The sequence below is a fragment of the Heloderma suspectum genome, chromosome 2 (assembly GCF_057233095.1).
Source record: "Heloderma suspectum isolate Gila_16-S chromosome 2, 16-S_ref, whole genome shotgun sequence".
In the NCBI taxonomy this organism is placed as follows: Eukaryota; Metazoa; Chordata; class Lepidosauria; order Squamata; family Helodermatidae; genus Heloderma; species Heloderma suspectum.
Genome location: NC_139459.1, coordinates 267,113,917 through 267,132,423, shown reverse-complemented (window position 1 = coordinate 267,132,423; position 18,507 = coordinate 267,113,917). Strand labels below are relative to the sequence as shown.

General features: G+C 43.6%; 1 protein-coding gene across 3 annotated transcripts in view; it reads right to left on the bottom strand.

Moving 5' to 3' along the window:
• The window catches only part of TCOF1 (treacle ribosome biogenesis factor 1), a 67,613-nt gene that overhangs the window by 31,135 nt on the left and 17,971 nt on the right, over window positions 1-18,507 (bottom strand). For 2 of the 3 annotated variants that reach the window (XM_084839151.1, XM_084839153.1), the window contains exons 3-8: window positions 17,004-17,131; window positions 14,041-14,138; window positions 12,339-12,690; window positions 11,202-11,293; window positions 9,906-10,136; window positions 9,112-9,363 (exon numbers count right to left, since the gene is read on the bottom strand). In XM_084839151.1, coding sequence (XP_084695277.1) covers window positions 9,112-9,363; window positions 9,906-10,136; window positions 11,202-11,293; window positions 12,339-12,690; window positions 14,041-14,138; window positions 17,004-17,131 — 1,153 coding nt within the window. The remainder of the gene's footprint in view (window positions 1-9,111; window positions 9,364-9,905; window positions 10,137-11,201; window positions 11,294-12,338; window positions 12,691-14,040; window positions 14,139-17,003; window positions 17,132-18,507) is intronic. The other variant, XM_084839154.1, reaches the window with a different exon arrangement.

Sequence of the window (18,507 nt, the reverse complement as noted above, 5' to 3'; positions counted from 1 at the left end):
GTTCTAAAACTCATGTTACAAACAAACCATCACTTAAAGGATATTGACGCTCAAAACCTATACAACAGAAGACTCTATGAAAATGAAGCCCCCATGAACTTGTGTTTTTTTTACGTTTAAATTCAAGAGAGACTCACAGGAGGGAAATCCTTTGGCAAACTGAAGCATGATTTAAAGCAGATGCATAGGCTTAATTTGAACTTAAGAGGCACCAGGCTCCCCACCTTAAAGGGTCTGAACATCAACTCTTTCGTAACGTTCAAATAGGTTAATCTCTCACACTAACTCTATTGCTTCTCGAATGGCACGAGACAAATATCTGCAGTTTCAAAATGCTTTTCCTTGACAGTGCTTAAAAGGAGCTGCTGGGCAGAGAGTAAAACTCAAGCATGTGTGGAGGTGCATAGAAAAGAGCTCATTTTGGAAAGGGCAGGGGGAAGAAAAAAGCAGCAGCATTTTTTATGAAATACAGCCAGCCATTCAATTGCCCTAGAAGGACGCCATGCAGCAAGCAATACAAGTTATAGTTGGCTGAATTACACCAAAGTTCAAAGGCCCCCCCAAAGGAAGGAAAATCAAAGCAGCCTTTTCAAAAAGCTCGGCATCTGTTCTGCTGCATTTTAAAGAGCTCTGGGGAGTAGAACAAGGCTTTGGAGGAGGAAAAAAGACAGCAGTTTTCTGAGCAGCTTTTATCTATTAACCAAGCCGATACCTGGGCTGGTGGCCCTGTAGCAGCAGGAGTTCTTTCTTAGAAGTCTCATCCCGTTGTGTGGCAAGAAGGGAACACAATAACATGGAGTAGAGTCCTGTGCAACACAGCTCTGACAACCGGTTGCAAGAAGAGGCATGTTCTGTGATCAGAATCATTCAAGTTTTAAAAATGTGGGGCAGGGGGGGAGGAAGACAGTACAGTTTTGATAGAGCTGGAAGGAGAAACATGGGTCTCTTGAGACATGAATACTGGACCCAGGGTCTACAAAAAGCACAGAACTGTGGCGTACCACAAAATGTAAGTCCTTGAGCCACGATCTGAAGTACCAACCAGGTCCTGCTCTCTGTTGGGGGTAGGGTGGGGTAAGAGTTTAATAGTCACAGCCTGCATATTTTAAAGCTTTCTCCTCTCTAGAGATTAAATTTAAGAGAGCAGATAGAGAGGGGGCAGGGGCGTTGAAGGGCTGAAAAGGACATTTAGCCCATTCCTTTGCATTGGGGTACCATATTCTATGCCAAACACACTCACAAAGGAATAGGTCACACCAGCTAGATTCTAGTCTCCTCTACGCCTGTGGCATGAGCACAAATGTATGCCAAATTTCCAGATATGCCTGTAGGACATGGAATAAAGTTTGCTCATAAAACTAACGCAGATGGTTCATGCAAACAGTCTGTGGCACATGTACATTTGGAGGGGCAAGGGGAAAAGGAGGGAGAACTTTTAGTGTCACTGCAGAATTCCTGCCGCTGAATCTTTTGTTCATCCTCAAATAGAGAAATGAGTGGAAACTTCAGCATGAAAAACCAAGCTAAATCTGCCAGGCCACCCTAGGAAGAGTTCCATTTAGTCTTCTATCACAAAGCATGTTTTAAGGTGCAATCCTATGCATGTTCGGATAGATAAAAGTCCTACCACTTTTGGTAGGCTAGGGAATGCTGGGAGTGTCTGCCCAATTTTTATCTGTCCAAACATGAATAAGATTGTGCCTTTAGCCAGTTTTCCTCATTTCCAGCTGAAGTCATCATCAGTTCTTGAGAAAAAGTTAATGAAACCCTCAAAGGGTTGACGGCAGAGGCTGAAGGGCTTTCTCCAACCCTATTTGCCCATAAATGAGGTATTGCATTCAAAATCAAGGTCAAATAGGCCTAAAGTTCAAAGTTCGGAAACATCTGTATTTGCCCTCCAAGATCACCTGAGCAGCCATTTGCGCGCGCGCGGGGGTGTGTGTGTGTGTGTGTGTGTGTGTCCAAATGATCCTTTAACCCCCCCCCAATTATTTAGTGTGAAGTGCTTGTTCATTTAAGGGTGACTGCCATTAAATGAATTGCTCTTCATACTTGCCCGGATCAGAAGTGTAGGTTGGATGTGTTTAATTAGGAAAAAAACACATTGCTAAAATGGCGACCAAAAATTAGTATTATAGCGTTAATAGCACTGTAACACTCTTTCATTTAAGCAGTATTTTGCTAATATTTCAACACTGAAAAGAAATATAGCTGGAAAGCATTTTAGAGCTAATTAAAAATCATTTTCTTAACAAAAATCAATGGGGTGATAAAATGGTGCCAATTACAAAGGTCACAGTGAATGTGGGCTGAATTGAGATAGGTTCGCTTGCTCAGGATTGTCACTCCCCAAGTCAAAACCACCCTTCTTCAAAGGGACAGAAGCACAGTGTTGGCACCTGTACCTCTGGAAATTGCGCAGGCCAGATTTTCTGCAATAATATAAAAGGACAGAAGAAATGGATAATGACATCAAGTGGTAAAAAGCGAGTGAATGAGGCATGGCAACTCCACAGTGAACGCCAACAGATTCTTTGCTGCTTTCGAACTGTGTTGCTGGAGAAGACTCTTACGAGTCCCCTGAACTGCAAGGAGGTCAAATCAGTCAGTCCTAAAGGAAATCAACCCTGAGTGCTCATTGGAAGGACAGATACTGAAGCTGAAGCTCAAATATTTTGGCCACCTAATGCGGAGAGAAAACTCCCTGGAAAAGACCCTGATGCTGGGAAAGATTGAAGGCAAAAGGAGAAGGGGACGACAGAGGATGAGATGGCTAGATAGCATCACCGATGCAATGAATATGAACCTGAGCACACTCCAGGAGAGAGCGTAGGATAGGAAGGCCTGGTGTGCTATGGTCCATGGGGTCACGAAGAGTTGGCCCTGACTTAACAAGTGAACAACAACAAGAAGACTGGCACTGATAACATGATCACAGCTATTTAGCTTTTTTAGATCCTGAAATAGAACACACTTTTGTGCTGAAGTGAAACAGTCAGGAAAAGGAGCATCCCTGACCAAAGGCAAAGTTTTGCTCCTGTACGTTGAAAGTTTGTTGGCCTCCCTGCTCTCCTAGACGGGTCAATGAAAAATTAACCAAATTGCACTGCAAGAGGACAATCCTTCGGTTAGGGTCTGAACTACAAAGCCTCAGTTTCCCCAAAGTTTTAGCTATCAGGATTTCACACACACCCTCCTCCCCTGCCTCCACCACAGCCCAACCGTTTTCAAAAGCTCCGATTATTTTGGATGCCCCGTCCAAGACTATGAGGATAAATGAGTTTGTGCTGTTTTGTGGCTTAGGCAAGGTAACGGTTTTAAGCTGTGTTCTGAAGGCAGCGGCTCTCTGATTTCCATCACATAAAGCACTGCTAGCGGCAGCCGCATGCAAAGATGTGGTCCAGGGTAGTGCCGGGAATGTCTGATGAGAAGCACAAGCCGACTGCTCATTCAAGGTCATGCTTGTTTGCTTCCCTATCTCGAAGGAAATATGCAAACACCTCACCAGCTGAACCAATATCCAAAATCTTAAAGATGTGATGCTCATTTTAATCGTGCCAATTCACTTACCCACCACCTACCCCCTGCACCCCCCCCCAAAACCGAATGAAGCCATTTCCAGTTTTCTGTGTTTGTTTGGATCTTGTTTATAGAGGTGGAGAATTAACCATAGACCCCAGAAGTACCTCCTCCCCTTCCCCCGCCAATAAAATAAAAATTCCACAAAGGAAGAGTGGATGGTGGATTCAAACAAATATTGAAATGTGAACAGAAGTATTACTTGTTTTGCATTCCAACTGATGGACTATGTATATTATTTTGAAAGAACCAAGAAAAGCCAATTACGCAGCAGCTTCCAGTCTCTAGGAACAGACTGATATAACAAATTACTGTAGTTCCTAAAGTCTGAACCTCTGAGAAGGCACAGAGAAAACAAGCTGATGAACAAGAACGGGGCAATGGCTTCCAATGCAATCGGTCACAATTATCTTAATCCGTCCTTCTTGCTGTTTGATGTTTGGAGGGAGCAATCCTATGGCCACTAGACAGCGGCTAATGGCCACAGGATATGCTGTTTTCTGGGAACTGACCTTGGAGCCTACGCTCTGAGGTCAGTTCCTGGAAAACTGATCTCCTCCCACGTCCGCGCTGCCTCAGGGGCAGTGTGGAGAAGCCCCATCCTCCTTGCTCAGAAGCAGCACGGAGCAGCTGAAAAGGGGCAGGGCTGGGAGCGTTCCAGGGCAGGGAGAGTGGACCTGCCTGAACAACACATCCTTCTTTGTCGTACAGCAGCCTCCTCTCCCACTCGGTCCCCCTGCGGCTAGACAGCCGTAAATGGCTGGCTAGCAGAAAAAGCAGGGCAGGAGAGGTGCGGAGGGAACACTAGGCCTTGCTTTGGATAGGCGGTCACCTCCAAGATAGGCCTTGCTTTGGATAGGCAGTCACCTCCAAATTCCTATCCAGATAGGATTGCGCCCTAAGTCATATAAATCTAACCTATAAGCACAGAAAGCTTCTGGCTCCTTTATTTGTTGTTGCAAAAATCTCCATAACTCAGCTACAGAAAGATTCCCAAACCACTCACAAGGAAGCTGTAGTTCCTAAGAAAAAGTGAGGGAGGCTCTTAGAAACTGACATGTCAAATGAAGTTGTCTAGACAGGTGAATATGAAGAACATTTATTTTTTTAGAAGTACAATGTCTTTAAAATTTTTATTTAGAGAAACCCATTAGGTCTTCATTTAACTCTGTCCACATTTTGGGCAGAATCAGCTTACACCCCTGCTGATTCTCTTATGCCAATTTCAATATGCAAGCAGCCCTCACTGCTTGCACAATGGCGATTTAGCACTTCCTATGCAATCCAAAATAAGTGGAACCACTAGTTTCTGGAAAGAGGAAGGTTGGGGGAGTTTGCATAAGGGAGCTCTGCCACCCTGCCTCCTTCCAGAAACCAGCATTTCCACTTATTTGGGGGCTTTCTCTAGGAAGCACTAAATCTCCCTCGTGTAAGTGGTGGTTTCCACTTGCGTAATGGAACTGGTGGGACCCATCGCTTGTGGAAGGGAATCGGCAGGGTGGAAAGGAATCAGCGGGGCATAAGTACTCCATTGGATTCTGCCCATAAGTGTGTATGTAGTACCTGCATTTATTTTGCAGTACCAGTATCTATTATTTTCCCCTTCATGGATCACTGCCTTGTTGTGGCGAAGGGGCTTGCGTAACTCAGTGAAGCCATAAACTATGCCGTGCAGGGCCACCCAAGACGGACAGGTCATGGCAGACAGTTCTGACAAAATGTGGCCCACTGGAGAAGGAAATGGCAACCCACTCCAGTATTCTTGCCAAGAAAACCCCATGGAACGTATCACAAGGCTAAAAGATATGACACCGGAAGATGAGCCCCTCAGGTCGGAAGGTGTCCAATATACTACTGGGGAAGAGCAGAGGGTATTTCCAAGTAGAGCCAGAAAGAGTGAAGCGGCTGGGCCAAAGCTGAAAGGACACTCAGCTGTGGATGTGTCTGGTGGTGAAAAGAAAATCCGATGCTGTAAAGAACAATATTGTTTAGGAACCTGGAATGTAAGATCAACGAATCAAGGCAAGCTGGAGGTGGTCAAACTTGAGATGGCAAGATTGAACATCGACATCTTGGGAATCAGCAAACTAAAATGGACAAGCATGGGCAAATTTAATTCAGGTGACCATCATATCTACTACTGTGGGCAAGAATCCCTTAGAAGAAATGCAGTAGCACTCACAGTCAACAAAAGGGTGGGAAAAGCAGTACTGGGGTACAATCTTAAAAACAACAGAATGATCTCAGTACGAATCCAAGGCAAACCATTCAACATCACAGTAATTCAAGTCTATGCCCCAACCACTGAGGCCGAAGAAGCTGAGGTTGTTCAGTTCTATGAAGACCTACAACACCTTCTAGAACTAACACCAAAAAAAGATGTCCTCTTCATCATAGGGGATTGGAATGCTAAAGTAGGAAGTCAAGAAATCACTGGGATAACAGGCAAGCATGGCCTTGGTGTACAAAATGAAGCAGAACAAAGGCTAATAGAGTTTTGCCAAGAGAACACGCTGATCATAGCAAACACTCTTTTCCAACAGCACAAGAGGCGACTCTCTACACATGGACATCACCAGATGGTCAATATCAAAATCAGATTGATTATGTCCTTTGCAGCCAAAGATGGAGAAGCTCTATACAGTCAGTAAAAACAAGACCTGGAGCTGACTGTGGCTCAGATCATGAGCTGCTTCTTGCAAAATTTCAGCTTAAATTGAAGAACTTAGGGAAAACCACTAAACCATTCAGGTATGACCTCAATCATATCCCTGATGAATATACAGTGGACGTGAGGAATAGATTTAAGGGATTAGACCTGATAGACAGAGTGCCTGAAGAACTATGGATGGAGGTCCGCAACACTGTTCAGGAGGCAGCAGCTAAATCCATCCCAAAGAACAAGAAATGCAAGAAAGCAAAGGGGCTGTCTGATGAGGCTTTACAAGTAGCTGAGGAAAGAAGGGAAGCAAAAAGCAAGGGAGAAAGGGGAAGATATATCCAACTGAATGCAGAGTTCCAGAGAATAGCAAGGAGAGACAAGAGGGCCTTCTTAAATGAACAACGCAAAGAAATCGAGGAAAACAACAGAATGGGAAAGGTTAGAGATCTCTTCAAGAAAATCGGAGATCTCAATGGAACATTTTGTGCAAAGACGGGCAGGATAAAGGACAAAGAAGGCCGGGACCTAACAGAAGCAGATGAGATTAAGAAGAGGTGGCAAGAATACACAGAAGAACTATACAGGAAAGATCTGAACGTCTCTGATAGCCATGATAGTGCAGTCACTGAACTTGAGCTGGACATCCTAGAGAGTGAAGTCAAGTGGGCCTTAGGAAGCATTACTAACAAAGCTAGCAGAGATGACAGTATTCCAGCTGAGCTATTTAAAATCCTAAAAGATGATGCTGTTAAAGTGCTGCACTCAATATGCCAACAAATTTGGAACACTCAACAGTGGCCACAAGACTGGAAAAGGTCAGTTTACATTCCAATTCCAAAGAAGGGCAACGCCAAAGAGTTTTCAAACTACCGTACAATTGCGCTCATTTCACATGCCAGCAAGGTTATGCCCAAAATCCTACAAGCTAGGCTTCACCAGTATGCAAACCAGGAACTACCGGAAGTACAAGCTGGGTTTCGAAGAGGCAGAGGAACTAGAGATCAAATCGCCAACTTTCGCTGGATCGTGGAGAAAGCAAGAAAATTCCAGAAAAACGTCTATTTCTGCTTCATTGACTACGCTAAAGCCTTTGATTGTGTGGATCACAACAAACTGTGGCAAATTCTGAAAGAGATGGGAGTACCAGACCACCTTACCTGTCTCCTGAGAAACCTGTACGAGGGTCAAGAAGCAACAGTAAGAACCAGACATGGAACAACCGATTGGTTCAAAACTGGGAAAGGAGTACGACAAGGCTTCATATTGTCTCCCTGCTTATTTAACTTATATGCAGAGTACATCATGAGAAACGCTGGGTTGGATGAATCACAGGTCAGAATTAAGATTGCTGGGAGAATGATCAACAATCTCAGATACGCATATGATACCACCCTAATGGCAGAAAGCGAAGAGGATATAAAGAGCCTCTTGTTGAGGGTGAAAGTGGAGAGTGCAAAAGCTGGTTTGAAACTCAACATTAACAAAACAAAGATCATGGCATCTGGCCCCATCACCTCCTGGCATATAGAAGGGGAAGACATGGAAGCAGTGACAGATTTTACTTTCTTGGGCTCCAAGATCACCGCAGACGGTGACTGTAGCCATGAAATTAAAAGACGCTTGCTCCTTGGGAGGAAAGCTATGGCAAACCTAGACAGCATAGTAAGAAGCAGAGACATCACCTTGCCGACAAAAGTCCGTCTAATCAAAGCTATGGTTTTCCCAGTAGCAACGTATGGCTGTGAGAGCTGGACTATAAGGAAGGCTGAGCGCCGAAGAATTGATGCTTTTGAACTGTGGTGCTGGAGAACACTGTTACGAGTCCCCTGGACTGCAAGGAGGTCAAATCAGTCCATCCTAAAGGAAATCAACCCTGAGTGCTCATTGGAAGGACAGATACTGAAGCTGAAGCTCAAATATTTTGGCCGCCTAATGCGAAGAGAAAACTCTCTGGAAAAGACCCTGATGCTGGGAAAGACTGAAAGCAAAAGAAGAAGGGGACGGCAGAGGATGAAATTGCTAGATAGCATCACTGATTCAATGAATATGGACTTGAGCACGCTCCGGGAGAGAGCGCAGGACAGGAAGGCCTGGCGTGCTACGGTCCATGGGGTCACGAAGAGTCGGACACGACTGAACGACAACATTTATTATTTTATGCCCAATGAATACTTTGACTGTTTTGCTTTGAGCCTGGTGCAGGTTCAAAGCAAAACAATAATCTAACAAAGTATTCATTGGCCATGAAATTATAGATGTTGTACATGTTTTGTAATCAACCCAGAGAACATTGGTTACTGGGCAGATTAAAAATAAAATATAATAAATAAATAGGTGAACGATTCTATGGTCCCTGGGAGAGGGTCCCAGGGACCATAGGATTGCTTGGAAAAATCCTTCCGAGGTTGGAGACAGTGCTCCGACTTCAGAAGAGGGAGTCAGAGATCTGACCCCTCGATCCATTGCAGCTAGTTGCCCTCTGAGGTCAGAAAAGCAATCTTGGAGGAGGAAATGGGGTGTTCTGGTGGACAGGGAGGGGAGGAGACTGGAGAGGCCAGGATATGAGATATCCTGAGCCTCCTCCACACCCCATCCAAAGCGCACTCACTAGATGGGCTGAAAAGTCCATCTAGCAAAAATCACCAAAGACGGAGGATGGGGAGGTGAAGGTTGATGTAATCATCTAACTGTCCACATGCTGAAGGAGGCTCTAAACAGTCAAGGTAAAGGATGGAGGATAGGGAAAAGCAACCACACTCTGCAAAGCTGAGGTTTTATGCACAAAAGATGCATTATCCTTCAAACTTCAGCCCACATGGAAAGCAAGACAGCCAGTCCCATTATTCCATATAAGAGCAATAGTTTCTAACCTTCTGGCTCACTGGAATTGGGGAAGCCTCATCTTCACTCTCAGATGATGACTCGCTGCTCTCCGAGCTCTCTGCTTTCTTTGCACTCCCAGCAGCCTTTGCAGGTGGCGGCAGTTTCGCCAAGGCTGTCACAGATGGCTTTGGCATTTGTTTCAACAGAGCTGGCATAGAGACTGCCTTGTTTGATGGTAGACTTGATGGTGCATTTTTCACCGATGCTATGAAGGCCTGAGGTTTTCCAGGTGACTGTGTCTATTGTTAAATTAAAAGAATGGTATTGATAAAAATAATTCAAGAACTCAAGTGGTTCACATGTTAAACTTTTAAATATTCTAACAGAATAGATCAGAAGCAACTTTTGAGACTGGATTTCTTGTTTGGGGGCTATAGGAAGCATCCACGGACATTCCATTCCCTGATAGTTGTGTATTTGTGTTTTCAGTACAGGGCTCCTTTAAATAAGTAATACAATAAAACACCTTTGAGAACATTTTACATCACATTTCCAAATATTTCACAACATAAGAACAGAATTATGTAAAACACAGTTATAAATACAACCAAGCAAAACTACAAAATTAAAGAATTTAATGTTGAAGAACAATGCATTTTAATGTTAAAAGTTCACATTAAATATTGATTACAGTTACATTCAGACATCATATTGCTGATCCTCCAAAGCACAGTTTGGCAAACGGGGAATGTGATGTCCGAGTGCAGCCCATTTTCAAACTACAGCCCCTTGTGCCTGATGGCTCCAGACCTTAGGGACAACTGTCCCCAACGCATCTCACCTGTGCTACTGAGAGGGGTTCTTCATCCTCGCTGTCAGATGAGTCACTAGTCTCTGAACTGTCTGTTGGCTCTGTGGTTCTAGCTGCATTTCCAGATGCTGCTCTGATCTGGTTCGCTGTTGTCTTTGCTGGAGATACCTTTACTGCATTTCCTTTGGAAGGTACAGGAATGGCTGGTAATCTTTTTGCCAATGTTGTATTGTCCTGTGCACTTCGAACAGCAGGTTTGACCTAGAAGGAAGGGTACCGAATAGGCAGCATCAGCACATGGTAGCTAGAGGACTTCTCTGCTCACCAAGGCAGAGATGCCTTTGCTTAGAAAGCTGTACAGGGTCAAGATCCTCCAAGAAACTGAACTGCAAGTTGGATCCAAATCCTGAGCAGTTTTGGAGACTTGTAGTTATTCTGCCAAACTTGAAAATGGGTGTTTGGCCATTAAGAAGTTTGACTCGCCATGAAGATCCCTTCTTTTTGGTTGGTAGAAGAACAGGACGGATGGTGTTGACTCCTCCTCTGATCCAGAAAGCAGGACCAACCAATTTTTAACATCCCATTCCAGAGAGGAGTGCCATCCCAGTTTTGACTATAATAGCTTCAATTCAAGAAGACAAATAGAGCTAAAGAATACTAATATACTCCTGGGTGGCTCTGCCAGCTCTCCTACCAACTGTACATAAGGGATCATCACAATGTCCAAACTTTCTCATTCTCAGCCAGTGGCAGGGAGAACAGGCAGGATAGGGATGTTCCAATGCAATTCCACATCCTTGAGTGTAAGTCAGGCCCACAGGCATATCCATAGAGCACCTGATGAAGCACCCACCTCCCAAAGGAAGCTGCAGCCCACAGCACCCACAGCCTGCCCCTGCCCCTTGGGAAAGACTAGGTGTGCCAGGAGCATTAGGTGCTGCTGCACAAGGGTACTCCATGTGCCTTTGGTGGTGTGCACTTTTGGCTTTTCCCTCTGAAAAGGCTGATGAGGGGAAGCGTTGGGTGCTACTTCCTCAAGGTGCTTTCTCTGCCTATATGCCTGGCAGGTGCAAAGACCTCCAACTACCTGGCAGGTGCAAAGACAAGCCTTAACCAGCCCCCTCTAGCTGGCTATGCGATGGAGGGGTATAGTGGAGGCAAGATACAGAAGGTGGACGGAGGACAGAGAGAGAGCTGGGCACTTTTGGATCTCACTCTGCCCACTGACAGATGCTGCCCCCAACTGACTTCTCTCATTGGTCAACCGCCATATATTTATATAAGGTAGTCCACCCCTGCATTAAAGGAACCTTTAGGAGCCATTACCTGGACTGTTGCTGCACTTGTTTCTTCTTCTTCTTCTTCGGAGTCAGAATCTTCACTTGAGTCCTCACTGCTACTCTCTGCTTTCTGTGGAGCTAAAATATGGAGTAACGGCATTTACATTGAACTCATTTAACTTAAGAGAACATTAAATGTGGCATGAAGGTTACCAAGATCAAAAAGTTGGAAGCCCTAAGATCTTTTTTGTTAGAACTCCCATAATTCCACCTATCATGTTTTAAGGTACTTTCACAATGACATCTCCCCTGCCCCCAGCCTTCAACCACACTAATCAGACATAATTTCAGTTATCTAAAATATTTGTACTTTGACAGGTATGGCTTGGCTGCTTGTTACTCAGCCCTGGAGATGAGAGAGAAGCCCATGCCATAAAGCTATGATTCTATTTACATGTCTTTTGTCACTGAAAAGAGCCTTTAGGCTGCGGTTAGCATGTCCAGAACATGTGAGTCGGTCTCATGCCTGAGCTCATGCCAACTACATACACAATATTAGGGTATTTTTCCTCCATGAAAGCTAGCTATGTTTTTAAGACCCATGTCTTAAGTATGTTTATAATTCATAGCAGAATCAGGTCATAACTTAGCAGTTTTGTGTTCTCAGAGTTAATGGTAGCAGCTGGAACCAAAACCCCAAACTCTTTACATGTCCCAGTCCTAATATTGAAAAACTATTTTCTTTAAAGCTTTGTCTTAGGAAAGAAAGAAAGAAAGAAAGAACGAACAACCAAGAGACACAGTATCTGGATTGCCATCAGAATGGAAATTGACAGCCTGGGAAAATACATTTTAGACAGCTCAGTATAACTGTTATGACTTTAACCCCCAAAGCTGCATGCGCACGCACATACGTTTAACTACAGTTTGTGGCCTTCAGATCCTTTAAGATTGTTTTATCTGGTTGGAACCGATATGCTCCACCTGACAGCGAGGGGGGTTTAATTACTTTTGATATCATCCACTCACAAAAAGTGCAGAAACTAGCAGGCCTACAGCATTATTTGGAAGCCACTACAGGCCAATCTCACTGCAAGCCAAGAGCAAAGATGCGAGTCTGAGAGCCGGAACAATTTGTGTGCAGTGCCCTGCAATACACACCTCGAGCCAAGTGACTTCTTACCTAGCTTTGGAGGTGGAGTTTTTACGACTGTCAGTGTTTCTTCTTCCTCACTCTCAGATGAGCTGCTGTCACTTTCAGAGTTCGCTGCTTTCTTTGCAGTAGCTCCCTGTGCTGTGTTCTGTCCTGCTACAACAGGAGTCTGCGAAGCAAGTCCTTGTTTGCCCGAAAGGACTTTATTCTGTCCTGCTTTTGTTACAGTTGGAGGAGGAGGAGGCTTATTTGGAGTTGCTTTGTTCTGTCGCCCTTTTGCCTGGACAGCAGCTACAGCCACCCCTTTGCCTGGGAAGGAATTTGTTTTCTGAGCAGCAAGTTGCAGAAAGTCAGATTTGTTTATTGTCACAGGATTTTTCACCTAGAAAAGGGGGTGGGCAGGAACAAACGAAGAAATTAGATTAGATTTTCCAAGTCATTTTTATGGAATACTGCTGAGTGAATCTTATACATGTCCTGTACACAGACCATCTTCCTGACCCGGATTCTGCTCCAGAGACCTCATGTTCACACAGAAGCTTCAATAAGCCCATGACAACTGGCACCTCTGGACTGGGTGGAATGCTGCCAATTCAAAATAGGTTAATAGATTACATTCAGGACTGGCCCTGCCATTAGAATGAGATGGACATCTCGAGCATCAGGTGCTGGAAGTGAAGAGTGACCTGACTCCCCTAAAGTAGCCTGCTGCCCTCAGGTGCAGTGGACCACGCTGTCCTGTTATAGGTAGTTTCAACTACCAGTCCAGTTGTTTTCTGTACATGGAATTGGGGAACCAGGGCACCACCCTGTCCTTTGCCACAGGCAGGCAGAAAAATGTCTTGGGTCAGCTCTGGATCTAAAGAACTCTGCACTGGCACTGTACTGAACTGCTGGGTAAGATTTTGATTTAAAGACATGCTCTTTATAAATCCTTAGGAAGTTTTTGAAATATATTTCTCTTGTCACCATTAAGCTTTCCAGAATTGTGTGTTATGCTCTTGCATGTTCTTGTATTCTATATCATGTAAATATTGTTAGAAAAATTTCAAAGTACATTTTTATAGAAACCTTTTCTCAATGTTTTTAAAAACTGACAATATTCAATGTCAGTACAACACCTGTTGGTCCTGCAAAGCATGTGTAGTTTTTTAATGGGTAATTCTCACACATCTTGGTTAACACAAGCAACTCACAGTTTGCTTAGCCACTGGAGTGAAAGCACTTATCTATTAGAAGCATATGTGACAGTAAGCATATGGACTTCCTTTCTGGAAGTTCAAATCCTCTCCTAATCTCTACCTGAGAAAATAAAATTTTCCAAATGTCTTCAAAAACATAATGACCTGGTTCACACATAACAACAACCCAGGGTATGGGTTATTGATGAATTGTGGGTTGTACTGGAGTCATGGGTTGTCGTTACATGCAAATCCTGCACTACAGTTTACTATGGACTGTTAAACCACTAACAATCCAGGAAGAGAGCCCATGGTTTGTTTTTGAGTTATGAATTATGGGTTGTTCGTGGTTAACACTGTGCAGGGTTTGCACGTAACAACAACCCATGATTCAACAAACTTTACTCAGGGTTGCTGTTATATGAGAAACAGGCCACTAAATTTATGAAAAAACTATGAAGCCAGTTTTCATACTCATAATCAACTATTCTAGTTACACACACATACACACATCTTTCCAGCACAAGCAGCAACGAACAATGCCTCCTTACTGTCTTTCCAGCGACTGCTTCCTCTTCAGAAGATGAATCCTCATCCTCACTGCTACTCTCTGCTTTAGCCATGGAGCTGTTTTTCACAGGCAGGTTAGCTGCAAACACAGGTGAGGGGGGAGGCATAATGTGTAGAAATTTGCAGACTTCCGTTTCCCTCTACCTCGGGACACTGAAGTTGCATAAAACCTCTCTCTCTTCAAAGACAGAGTGTGACGGAATTCTAGGAAGTATCACATAAAGTTTCCTACCGCCCTACAGAGCAAACCCCCTCCATTAGCAACCACCCATTCCATGGTTAGTGATAAGGTGTTCCCTGGTTTGTATTAACTCTTTTCAAACAGCATTTAAAGCTCAAAACATACATTTAAGAATAGTGTTACAATAAGGTGCTTGAAAATGGAACTATACAGGTGTCATTCTATTTATTTTTTAATTTAAGGCATTAATATCCTACCCTTCAGCTGGAAAGGTTCCCAGACTTACATATCTATAAAAACAAGACATCCTTTGTCCTCTGGGGTGCAATCTAAAAAGAGTTGACACAAAGGAAAAAATGGATAGGAAGAGAAAAGAAAAATGAGGCACCAATACTTAAGGTTAAGAGGTTTTTACAAAGACCAGCTGGAATGCACCTTGTTGACCTTTGTAGCACAATCAGCTGGAATGGAGATATCTCAAAGTCAAAAGGAGCCAAAAATGGCTGGTATCTCAGCTGAGCTGATGTTAGCCCTTCTTCCTGTCTCTCCCTCTTCTACAGCCTGACAGAATTACTGCTGGCATGGATGATATTTGGGGGAAGAGCAAAGTCTGATGAAGCTGGCTGGTGGTAGCCCTACATGGGAAAGCAATTTGAGCAATGGCTCCCTACATGACTGAAGTGGTTTCAATCACACCAGCATCACTTATTTTGGTGGTATGCAAGAGGAAATGAGCTCCTCTTTGGCTGAGGATCTCAACACAAACTGCTTTACACATGAACTGCATCCAATGGTTCAGTTTTCAGGTAGATTATTACTCCCTACTGGGTAATGTATAAATCTGGCTTTAGAGCATCGCTTGCCAGCTGCTGGACTCAGCCTAAGACATTCATGTTAAATCCCTTTGGGCAGAAGTAAGATAGGACATGTACCAAAATAGAAAAGAAGCATGCACTTGGCAAGTGACTTTCGAGTCCTGAATTCTCAGTTTTGCTGTTTCTGATACATGCCGTTGTGGATTATCTAGGGAATCAATAAAGGTTGCAGGGGTCCACAAATTATGTCCAGGCTTAGTAGGCAAAATTTCTACTAGCCAGTAAGAATACAGTAAAGTGCCTCTGAACACATGCAGAGTGCCTTTCCCTTTCTATCCGGCAAGTGGCAGCCTGTCCCTCCTACAGAATTAAGGGCTAATCATGCAGATAACATTGTTGACCCCTGCAGATCTCTTTCTGAAAATTAAACATTGGCCCTTCTTCCCTTGCAAGCCCAGCAAACACCTGTTTTAAAAGTAAGGGATAAAAATGGCTAGGAGGCACTGGCATTCCCTCTCTCCCAAGAAATCCATTCCAGATTTTTCTTCCTTCCCTGCAGCAGCCCCCTTTCACAACCCAGTCTTTTATTCTTGTTTTTGTCTCTTATTGTAATCAGACTCTAGAGAACAACATAAAGGAAGTTGGTATTTTTTTCTTCTCTTTCTGGTGCGGAAACAAGGAGAGAAGGCAGTTGCAGTTGGGGAATGGAGAAAGGCTGTAAAGACAGACACAGAGAATGAAGCAAGCACTAACAACTAAATGAAATAAAAGAGAGATTTGAAATTGTCCCCTGCCATCTCTCATCCAGTCAGTCAATCAGTTTACAAAGAAAACCTTCCTGTTTTTCATTTAAAAAATCTACATGCAATTGGAATGAAGTGGCAGGAGTTTGTCAGGAGGTATTTGGAAGGGATATATTCTGAGGTTGAGGGGTGGAGGCTGGGGCAACCAATGTTCTTTAGCAGCAGCAGCTGAGTTCCAGGAGGAGGATACTGCTGGGGGAAGGAAGCAAAAGGAGACTACATGGGGGAAAGCAGCTTTGCACATGGACAGGAAGAGAAATTAAAATATAATACCAAGCAGCACCACAGACAGAATTAAATGCCAGCACACATACCCACTTCAGCCCACAAATCAGGTCTGCAATATTCCCAGAAAGGGAAGAGATAAAACCCTTGCCAATGCCATTCAGAACTTGAGAACAGACTCTCCAAAAACCACTCCAGATTTTTCTGGCAGTCTAATTTAGCTGGTGCAATGCAAACTCCCGCCCTGAGCATCTGTTGGCAATTGCGTTTGTTGAATGCTGTAAGTCTGAAAATGTGTAACTCAGGGTGCAATCCTACGCATGTTTAGACCAAAAAAAAGTCCTACAGATCCCAGCATTCTCCAGCAGTTGTAGGGCTTTTCAGTCTAAACATGCATAGGATTGCACCCTCAGTGTCTGCAGAAGTCTCAAGGAAGGAAAGGAGAACTCTCAACAAGCACTGCAGGAGCAGGATTATGAGAATATAGTGTTTCCCTTGCTGAACTTTGTAACTAAAAATCTAATGCTGAGTTTGCTTTTTTCATCCTCCCTCCCAATCCCTTTTCTTTTGGTGTTTTGTCTTTTAGACTGTAAACCTGCAACTGAAAGCCTATCTTATTTCTGATCTTTGTAAACTGCTCTGGGAGCCTTTTTGGCTGAAGAGCAGGGTAAAAATCCTTTAAATAAATACATAAATAAATAACTTATATTTAGCCCCTGTCCCCACACCCATAACTAGCCCTTCCTTCTTTCTTTTCTCTCTGCCACCTGCCAAAGTATTGCACTGTGAAAACTACAAGTTTTTACCATGAAGGCATTTCAAATTTGGTTTCTTCTGCCCATTCCACACAAGCATCTTTCCTCTCAAAAGCGTATCACTGGCATGTCTCATCCAACTGCTGGGGCAAGATTGGCTCTTACTTTTTATGTTTGCTGTTTCCTCCTCCTCTGAGCTCTCCGAGCTACTCTTGGGGTCAGGAACTCTGATCTTTGCCGGAGTACCTCTGCTGATATCATCTGCCTTTCGTTTGAGGGTTTGCGAGGAAGTTCTGTCGGACAGATTGTACAAGCGTGTTAAGCTGGTGTGAAGAAGGGCAGCCAACTTAAAAAGGAAAAGGTGTTCAACAATATTGAGCCTCATGCCTCTTCTGGATAGAAACCACTGCTGCCCTTTGCTTGCCACAACAAGAAAAAGGTTGGCACTTCTTTGTCTTACACAAAAAGTGGGACTCAAGTGGTTCTTGTTTATGCAAACTCCCACACAAGATGTTATGGCTAATAAGACTTCAACACTGACTTACTAGTGATAAGAATAAAGCTACGCCGACCATATTCAAGACCGTGAAATTGGGATGGAGAACTTAATTAAACCTAGTAATAGTTTCATCCTATGTGCATGGCTAATTTGAACCTGGAGTTTTTCCAAGACTGTAATACCGATTCTCTACTAGTCAAGTAAAAATATTTGAGCCTCAAACAGTATACTGGAGAAAGACAAAAGGGCTTGAATAAATGAACCACTCACCCTCATGCTAGGTAGACAGGTCGAAGTAAACAGAGGAGTGTAAAAGGTGAAACACCCCTACATGCAATGGTTCTCAGGGCTAAATCAATGAGGGTAGCAAGAGGGACAGAATAAGCCGGGGACAACAAAAAAAACCCCAAACCCTGACTCAACAGTCAGCATCATTCAAGAGCACAGTTAGTTTGGCCTAGCAGTTTCCTGCTGGAAGACCCACACTGCACCCTTAAGAAACATCAACTGTGGAGATAGCGAAATTACCAGGCTACACTGCTCAGTGAGGGAGGATCACAGAAGAAAACACTTCACTTTAGGAAGTGTTCTATATTACAGAGTACAGCCTGCCTGAACCCGATTGGTCATGCTGCTGGGGATAATGGCCACTGTAGTCCAAAATTTCTGGAAGGCACCAGGTTCAGGAAGCCTGATATAGTACTACTTGGTTGAGTAGATTCTCATTTCGCTTGATGGATAGAATACAAATAAGAAATTTAAGGAGTACACAGAAAGTTGCTTTGGGCTTCCCCTTTGAATGGAAAGCAGAGTACAAACATTAAAATGAAATGGAAAGCTGAACAAGTCAAAGTTGTGACCATCACATTAGACATAATCAAGTACATTATGCACACAGTTTCTTATTTGAGCATGGTAATTTATAGACAAAACCATATCACTTTTCCCCCAGTCCACTTCATACTCTCCGTTGGACGTAACAGAGGACGTGCAAAAAGGTCAAGAAGAGGACAACAATCAACTGAGTGAGAAGGAATGAGTCTGATAAAGTCATGTATTCATCTAGCTGTTTCCCTCATATGGCTTTTGTTTTAGTAAAAGGAATAAGTGTATAATATAGCACATTTCATGAAATGAGCAGAAGAGCTTTGTGTTTTTTTGCTTGTCCCA